The 9662-nt window shown below is 39.7% G+C and overlaps 1 protein-coding gene across 4 annotated transcripts in view; it reads left to right on the top strand.

The window, feature by feature from the left end:
• LOC110031123 (haloalkane dehalogenase 2) overlaps positions 1–9265 on the top strand; it is a 48268-nt gene extending 39003 nt beyond the window's left edge. For 2 of the 4 annotated variants that reach the window (XM_020734188.1, XM_020734187.1), the window contains 3 exons: positions 2512–2587; positions 8789–8932; positions 9012–9256. In XM_020734188.1, the coding sequence (XP_020589847.1) occupies positions 2512–2587; positions 8789–8932; positions 9012–9051 (260 nt within the window). In that variant the 3' untranslated portion in view covers positions 9052–9256. Of the gene's footprint in view, positions 1–2511; positions 2588–8788; positions 8933–9011 lie in introns of all 4 variants that reach the window. The other 2 variants (XM_020734189.1, XM_020734190.1) reach the window with 2 other exon arrangements.
• The last annotated feature ends 397 nt before the right edge of the window (positions 9266–9662 follow it).

The following is a 9662-nucleotide window of genomic DNA, read 5'->3' as shown; positions in this document are numbered from 1 at the left end:
GGGGGGGGAGTTGGGTTTGATGTTGGGGAATGAATGCTCCTTGAAAGTAATATGTTGGGATATAAATATTTTGTCGGTGGTGGGATGAAAACATTTGTAGTTCTTTACATTTTCCAAGATATCGTCGCTAAACTTTGTTTCCTTGAGATGGTGGAATCCTTGGGAAGCGTGCATATCCGAACATTCGCAGGTGGCAGTAGTCCGGGGGTTTTCCATGTAGGAGTTGAAATGGTGATAGCAATGAGGTGGTCTTTGAGGGTAAGTTGATGAGGTAAAGCGCTATAGTCACTGTTTCAAGCCAGAATGAAGGTGGAAGGTTAAAATCAGCTAGGAGAGCACGAAATGTCTCAAGAACGGGTCTGTTTTTTCATTCAACCATGCCGTTTTGTTCTGGTTTATAGGGGCATGTAGTTTTATGAATAATTCCTATAGATAGAAGGAAGGTGGCTGAATTTCGAAATTTTATATTCATCGCCACCTTCCATTCTTAAATTGAAGCTTGAGGAGTTTAAATTTTCATAAAATGGGTGAGAACTTCGAATTTGTTATATATAGGATAAAGCCAGGAAAAACAAGAAGAATCATCAACAAATAGAACATAGTATCTATAATATTGAATAGATGAATGGTCCCCAAACGTCTGAATGTATAAATTCTATTAGATTATATTGAGTAAAATGAGATGAAGAAAATGATAAATGATGACCTTTTGCTGTAGTACATGACTCACCAAAAGAAAAGAACTAGAAATTGTGAGATGAGATTGTTGTTTAGCTATGTTTGCGAGAGTTTGATGACTAGCATGTCCCAAACATTGATGCCAAGGGATGTCACGGTTGGTGGTAGAGAGTAGGGCTCTTTGAGTTGTTAAAATTGGACACAACCCATTGCACAAAGGCCTTGAAGTGTCTACTATGTTATTGGTCTTTGATTTGATAGCCAGCAACTTCAAAGATTATAAGATAATTGCTATTAGTAGCAAGTTGAGAATTGAAGTTGTGGGAAATTTGAGGAGTATAAAGAGTTTAGAGAGAATATGCTTACGCAAAGGAGTAGGTAATATGCCATGTCTAGAGTGCTCTATGGGAATCATTTCCACCATTCCCCATGAATTTGGTCGATACCCTTATATGGTTCAGCTGTTTGAATTTGATCTAGTGATGTGGTCAAATGGCTTGTAGCACCAATTTCCAAATACCAATTAGGGTTGGTGGTGGATGATGTAATGAGAGCTGTGGAGGGTGGAGGCCTGGTTGGTGGATAGTTAGCATTGAGCCTGTGCCGGCATTCAAGAGCTATATATCCCGGTTTGTTATAAATTTGAATGTAGATCAATCCATTTGCTCTTGATTGTGGTGGAGCCGATTGTTTGGTTGCGGACCCTCTTAGCCAAAATTGTTATTGTTGCTTTTGCCCTTGTGGTATGAATATTTACCCTTTCCACTTTGAGTGTAGAGAGCCAATTGAGGATCAGAAGGTTGAATGACAGAGTCGTGGTTGGCGATGTTGATTTCTTTACTAATGAAAAGAGAGTATAGATCTTCAAGATCAATATGATGCAACTGAGCTCTTATTGCTGTTCTAAATAAAGGCTTGATAGGCTGTAGGAATCCCCTTGAAGGTGTAGAGTATAATATCTTTAGTCTTGACGGTGGTTCCAGCCGTGGCAATATTGTCGACTAGTATGTTGATCTTTGTAAGTTACTGATTCATAGTTTGATTTTTCATTGAGATAATCTTAAGTTCATTTTTCAGCTGGATAACTTTGGATCAATTTGTAGCTTGCAGCTTTTTTTTCCAGTGTTTCCAAATGCCCGAACAGCTATCAAGATCGATAACGTAGGGCAAAAGAGTGGCGGAGATGGATTCTGGTCTATTAGCATCCAGGTATAGTAATTGGGATTGGGAATGTGGTTACCTCATTTAGTGGTAATGCGGGATTGGGGCTGTTCAACCAAACCTTCAAAGAACCCTTGAAAACCATTTGCCTTCACGATTGTAAGGATCTAAGATCTCCGAATGAGACAATTATCCATGGAGACGGAAATGGTAACCGCAGCTTTGTTTTTAGACATAAAAAATTTCATTGATGGGGGAATGCTGGCACCTGATAGTCGGAGAGACACCATGGCGTCGTTGACATTGGATGTTGCAGAATCCTCCATTATAGTTGTGCTAAAACTCTGATAGCTTGATAGAATCGAGAGAGGGTGAGGAGCAGATACAGAAATGCAGTGAGGAAGGAGATGGGAAACTAGAGACTGCTGCTTCCTGGTTTTTCATTAATTATATTACCCTCAACTGCCTACATAATGCAGAACCCACAAATAGAAAAAGAAAAGATCCGGAATCATATTGAACGGTTGAGATCAGTTTAGGGACTTGTAGTTCTGCGGTGGTGATTGATGATTGTAAAGTGTAGTGGTGTGGTGTTCTGCTGGAACATCTTTATCATTATTAACCTATTCTTTTTTTATCCGTAACAGTAATAATTTGTTTTATGCTTTATAGCACTGCTTGAAGCTGCAAGGAAGGCAAATTTCAGGGATGTATTGAACAGAATAGCAGCCGGATTTTCATCTACAAAGTATCACTTATTCCTTGGCAACTTTTTATTATTTCTCCATTTTGAACTTTCAGCTATAATGTCTTACATATGTTGAAGCAGCAATTTTCTAGCAGTAATCATTTATCTTCAGATATTGCTGCAGACTAATCCTACATGGCCTGATTTTTTATTTATTACCTCATTGGAGAGCTTGATGCCGGGCATCACACTTACAATGATAGGGCCTCCATGCCCTTGTGAACTGGAGGAGCGCTACCCCAAAGGAAATACCTTATACCATCTTCAGATATTGCTGCAGACTAATCCTACATGGCATGATTTTTTATTTATTACCTCATTGGTGAACTTGATGTCGGGCATCAGTAGAGTCACACTTACAATGATAGGGCCTCCATGCCCTTGCGAACTGGAGGAGCACTACCCCAAAGGAAATACCTTATACCATAAATATTTCTTAAATCACTGATACCCACAGAAACAAATTGCATCAACTTACATGTAAAATCGACATGCATGCAACTTTGAGCAACCAATTCTAGAAGCTAAGTAGAGAATGACACAACAAGACATTATGTATCACTGTCCCGAACCCCAGAAGCGCATTCAAAATTTTTAGCCTGGCTATATATAGAATGAATGCTCCAATCAAAGATAGATTGAGTTGGCACAAGGAGAACTTCACCAAGAAGTTGATAATTCTGAGTATTGTCCATTTGTCGGAGTAGAAGTTGAAGATGTATCGGCTAATGAGGGTGATTTTAAACTTTATTTCGAAGAAGCTGTTGCTTGCTTCGAAACAACTATCCAAATCCCAACATCATTCTATTTTTAGAAGGTGCACAATTGAAGGCATTGTGATGTGGAGGCTTGGCTGAACCGGTTCAAGAAGGGTGTCGGTCCAGCATGAGCTTGGACCGGACAGTTGATTCAATGGGTGGGAACTTCCTTTCCTCCTCCTCTCCTACTCTATCTAGCATTATATATGTGCTGCTTGTGTGCTTTAGGGTTTAGTTTTTGCTGATTTATGCCTCCAAGCGCCGCGCCCCCTTGCTAGGGCTGTATCCGAAGATTGGTGGTGCTCAGACTGTATCTTGCTTCGAGGTGGTGGTTATCTTCTTGATCTCTTACTGTATTCCCTTCCCCTTGCTCTCTGGTCCCCAACCGACGCCCATTTTGACTCGTCCAGTCGTCGATTCCCCAACAGTCCGTCTTCTGCCTTTGCAAGCTCCACAGCATTCCACCTGCTATCACCCCCGCCCACCCTAGTCCACCAATCCCTTACTGTATTCCCCTCCCCTTGCTCTTTGGTCCCCAACCGACACCCATTCTGACTCGTCCAGTTGCCGAATCCCCAACAGTCCGTCTTCTGTCTTTGCAAGCTCCACCGCATTCCACCTGCTATCACCCCCATCCACCCTCGTCCACCAATCCCCCCCCACAACCACCATTGCCCTCGGATTGTCTGATGCAGCCCTAGTCAAGTATTATTGTTTGTTGGGTTTTCTATGTTTTGTTATCGTCATTGTAATCCGTTGTTGTTGAGTAACAAATTTCTGCTTTCCTATCGGATCCTGCTCAAGTCTGGTATCATTTGGTTTCAAAGCTAGCATAAATCTATTCTTATCCTAGAGTTTTCTAGCTTCTGTCTTACTCCCTCCAATTTTTTTTCTTTCCTATTTTTTGCCATCCATCCATTCCCAAACCTTAACCTTGCCACCAAGGAGATACATGTTAGAACATACCTGAGTTGACATACAACGTGAGATCATTCAACTTCAAAAGAGGCTCGCAGAGATTGATGATAAAATCCAGCTGGAGATTACCCTTGATCGCAATTTGAAGAGTCAAAGGAGAGATAGAGATGAGGATCTGAATCCGTTCAATAGTGAAGATGTCAGTGACGAGGAATACTGCCCTGTCGCTTCGAAATTCAGTATCAAATATGGAGGACACGTGACTTATGGATTTACTAAAATTCAATGGAGATATGGATAAGAATGATTTTATCCACTGATTGCAATCTGTTGAGTGAATTTTCGAATATAAGGAAGTTTCAGAGGATAAACGTATAAAATTTGCAGCCATCAAGTTGAAAAATAGTGCCTACTTGTGGTGGGAAAACTTGCAGAAACAAAGAAAAGTGAAGGCATTGATAAAATCACCAAATGCAGAAAGTTTAGTAAAGATGTGCAGAGGAAATACATTCAACCTCTTTACCTTCAGAATATATTTCTGAGACTCAACCACCTACAACATAGAGACTTATTAGTGAAGTTCACGACACAGTTTGACCAGTTGCAGATGAAGTGTGAGTTGGTCGAGCCAGAGGAACCCACCATGGCCCGTTACCTGGGGAGTCTGCTATTAGCAATGTTTTGCATTTACAATCATATTGGTCATTGAGGGATGTTCAAGCCTTAGCCTTGAAGGTGGAAGGGCAACAGAAACTGAGCAGGCAACAATTCTCTTGCAGACAACAGTTTTCAGTCAGGCAGTCACCTACAGACACAACAACCTACAAAGGTACCTCTAGAGGAGTTGGCAAGGCCTGACAAAATAATGATAAGACAAATTTGAGTAAAAAGAAGCCAAGAAAAGGTAGCTCACCTAATAGAGTGCCTGTCAGGAGATGTTCAAGTGCCTCGGCTACAGATACATAGCCAAGGCCTGACAAAATAATGATAAGACAAATTTGAGTGAAAAGAAGCCAAGAAAAGGTAGCTCTCCTAATAGAGTGCCTGTCAGGAGATGTTCAAGTGCTTCGGCTACAGATACATAGCCTCCAGCTGTCTCATGAGCCGAGTTATTTTGTTCATAGATCAGGGCATTATCGAGAAAGTGGAGGAAGAGGAATCAAATGATAGTCCAAAGCAAGTACTTCAGCTCCAGGGTGATAAGAGAGGGATGTTTGTCATACAGAGTTCCACAGTTAGAATTGGAGAAAGATCATTCATGGATGAGCCAATATCTTTCGCACCAAGCGTACGGTAAAGGGCAAAGTTTGTAGTTCGATTATCGATGAGAGAAGCTGTGAAAATGTGGTGTCTACGCTGATGATGAAAAATAATGATTAGCCACACAAAAATATCCTTCGTCATATTCCCTTACCTGGTTGAAGAGGGGAAATGATATACAGGTAGATCAACGATGTTTGATTGAATTCTTAATTAGGAATTAGTTACAAGAGCAAGTGTGGTGCGACGTGGTTTTGATTGACACGTGTCTTATTCTGTTGGGGAGACTTTGGCAGTTTGACCACAACACTCTGCACGACGACTTCAAGAATACTTACTCATTTAAAAGGATGGATAATGCATTGTGCTATTACCTATCAAGGATGTGAGAGGCGTAGATGACACATAGAAGGTGTTAGATTCGAGGGTCACCTTCATGCAGTCAGTTCAGGATGCTCTATTGGCAATGACGTTGGTCCTACTAGAGGGAATTGAGGAGGAGAGTGAGATACCAGCTCCGATACAACCCCTGCTATGTGACTTCCAGGATGTGATGATCGACAGTCTTTCAGAGGGATTACTGCCACTGAGAGATATTCAACACGTCATAGATCTCATACCCCGATCACTGTTGTCAAACTAACCTGCTTATAGATTGAAACCTATGGAGTACGAGGAGTTGCATTGATAGAATTAGGATCTCATCTCAAGAGAGTTGGTCAAAGAGAGTATCAATTCCTATGCTGCCCCCTCCCTGTTGATACTCGATAAGGATGGTTTGTGGCGGATGTACATTAACAGTAGGACCATCAACAAGATTACTATCAAATATCGTTTTCCCATACCTCGTTTAGATGATCTCTTGGATCAATTGCATGGAACCACCCTATTTTCGAGGATTGACTTATGCAGTTGATATCACTAAATCCGGTTGAGACTAGGAGACGGAAGACTAGTTTCAAGACATAGGATGGATTATACGAGTGGATATTTATGCCCTTCAGATTGCTTAACACACCCAACACTTTTCTGTGAGTTTGATGAATCAGGTTTTCCTAGCCCTCATTGGGAAATTTGTGGTGGTGTACTTCGACGACATTTTGGTATACAATCGATTAGAGAAACACTTGCAGCATCTGAAGCTTAATGCGCATCCAAAGAAATGCCAATTTATGACCATTATGCTTTTTGGGTTATATCGTGTATTGTGCAAGTATTTAGATGGACCCTACAAAGATTGAGACCATTGTAAGCTGGACCGCGCCATAGTTTAGCTGAGACGATTTCTGGGACTAACATTATTTTACACGCAATTCATCAAGAGCTTCAATACCATCACATCCCCTCTGACAGGAAGAGAAATTCCAGTGGACAAAAGCATCTCAAAATAGTTTCAAGGCACTCAAGGAGAATACTCAGGCGCTAGTCTTGGCATTACTAGAGTTCAACCAACTGTTCGAGGTAGAGTGTGATGCATCCGGTGTGGGGATAAGAGCGATCCTGAGCCAGGGAGGTCACCCTATCGCCTTTTTCAACGTGAAGTTGAACTAGTCCAGGAAGAAATATTTGACGTACGACAAGAAGTTTTATGCTATTCTAAAACTCTAGAGCACTTGAGTCATTACCTACTGGCGAGCGAGTTCACATTATCCAAGGACCATGAAGCCTTCAAATTCTTAAACAACCAGAGTAAACTGAAGGGCCGTCACACAACTTGGGTGGAATTCTTAGCGTCATCCCCGTCCGTGCTTAAGAACAAGGTGGGGAGTCAGAACCGTGCAACGGATGCGCTGAGCTGCCGTTACTTTCTGATCACTATGATGTAGGCTCGAGTTGTGGGCTTTTGAGGTAGTAAAAATATCACCCAACCTAAGTGGGAGTCATATCATCCATGACATTCTGCTCACCATCAAGTAGAAGCTTAAGTGTGTGTTCAACATATTCACTGTAAGTAAAAAACCTGACATATAATTATTAATCATGCTCACCAATATAATAAAACAAAAAGTAATCCTGATAATCGGCTCAATAATTTCAAGCATGATCTCACATCTCAATTATATCTATGAGTACCATGATGAATTAAATAATTTATGTGGCGCAATGACTTCATTTTTATAAATAAAAGAAGTTGAATTTTATGTTTCTTAAAAAAAAAAAGAACATAACCCACTTATTTACTAGGCAGGTTTTATTGAATTAAAAAAAAAAAATTGGAGCCTCCACTCAAAGAGAATACTCAGGCGCTAGTCTTGGCATTACTAGAGTTCAACCAACTGTTCGAGGTAGAGTGTGATGCATCCGGTGTGGGGATAAGAGCGATCCTGAGCCAGGGAGGTCACCCTATCGCCTTTTTCAACGTGAAGTTGAATTAGTCCAGGAAGAAATATTTGACGTACGACAAGAAGTTTTATGCTATTCTAAAGCTCTAGAGCACTTGAGTCATTACCTACTGGCGAGCGAGTTCACATTATCCAAGGACCATGAAGCCTTCAAATTCTTAAACAACCAGAGTAAACTGAAGGGCCGTCACACAACTTGGGTGGAATTCTTAGCGTCATCCCCGTCCGTGCTTAAGAACAAGGTGGGGAGTCAGAACCGTGCAACGGATGCGCTGAGCTGCCGTTACTTTCTGATCACTATGATGTAGGCTCGAGTTGTGGGCTTTTGAGGTAGTAAAAATATCACCCAACCTAAGTGGGAGCCATATCATCCATGACATTCTGCTCACCATCAAGTAGAAGCTTACGTGTGTGTTCAACATATTCACTGTAAGTAAAAAACCTGACATATAATTATTAATCATGCTCACCAATATAATAAAACAAAAAGTAATCCTGATAATCGGCTCAATAATTTCAAGCATGATCTCACATCTCAATTATATCTATGAGTACCATGATGAATTAAATAATTTATGTGGCGCAATGACTTCATTTTTATAAATAAAAGAAGTTGAATTTTATGTTTCTTAAAAAAAAAAAGAACATAACCCACTTATTTACTAGGCAGGTTTTATTGAAAAAAAAAAAAAGAAAATTGGAGCCTCTTGCTTAGTGAATGAACGAGATACCCTTTAAATTTTACTAAAGAAATGCTCCTATTGTTTATTTATTGTTCTCTTCTATGTTCCATAAATTTTAACCAAGCGATCTATAACTATTATTTATAACTCAGCTGCTACAGATTTTTTTTGCAAATTTTTCCCTTATCACTATCATTGCAAACCATCAATCTATTATTGTATGATGATTATTCAATGAAGTTGGGACAAACTAATGCTGCTTGCATGGGGAGCGTCAGACAAGTATTTGCCCGTCGCCGAAGCCGAGGCATTTCAGAAAACTAATCCTGAAGCAATCCAGCTTAAGGTGATAGAAGGAGCTGGTCATATGCCACAGGAGGACTGGTATTTAAATTTGATCAACTTTTTCTCAGTTCCTAAAATAGCTTAGCAATTAATCTGTGTTTCTTCTTTTGGAAATCAGGCCTGAGAAGGTTGTTGAAGCTCTTAGGAGGTTTCTGTGAACAAAGCCACATGGGACTTCTATGTTTTTGAAAATTTTCTTTGTGAAATTTTTATTTAGGAGTTCTTTCTTTTATAGAATGGCTGCTCTGTCTCTTCATTTTCCATCTGTAATGCGAGGAATTCAATAATCTTTGGAGAAGTCCTCTATAGATTATAGTTATTATTTAAGGGTAGTGTTTCTATTCCTTATACAACAACTATGGTTCTTATTAGAGGTTTGTATGTTTATTAATAAAGTATTTTGTATTAAAAAAATTGTTGCCCGTAATCCTTTATTGATATGAATTATTTTCTTTTTGGAAATATAGAAGTGCTCTATTTGTCAATTCCATCAACAACTTTTCTTTTTAAATTTTGCAGTATAAATGGAGGATGATTGGTTTTTTTGATAAGTTTTGAAATATTCGATTGAGGTCTGGTTTAAACTAATGAAATATGAGGTATATCTTGAGAATGTTTTCGTTCTTATTAACCTGAATTGTAATATTATTTTTTTTGTCTTGAGGTATATCTTGAGAATGTTTTCGTTCTTATTAAGCTGAATTGTAACATTATTTTTTTTGTCTCAAAAAGAAAGTGTATATGATGCAAGCATATGGAAGGCCCGCCC

Source organism: Phalaenopsis equestris, unplaced genomic scaffold (assembly GCF_001263595.1).
Source record: "Phalaenopsis equestris unplaced genomic scaffold, ASM126359v1 Scaffold000770, whole genome shotgun sequence".
NCBI classification, from domain to species: domain Eukaryota; kingdom Viridiplantae; phylum Streptophyta; class Magnoliopsida; order Asparagales; family Orchidaceae; genus Phalaenopsis; species Phalaenopsis equestris.
This window is presented reverse-complemented; position numbering and strand designations above follow the sequence as displayed.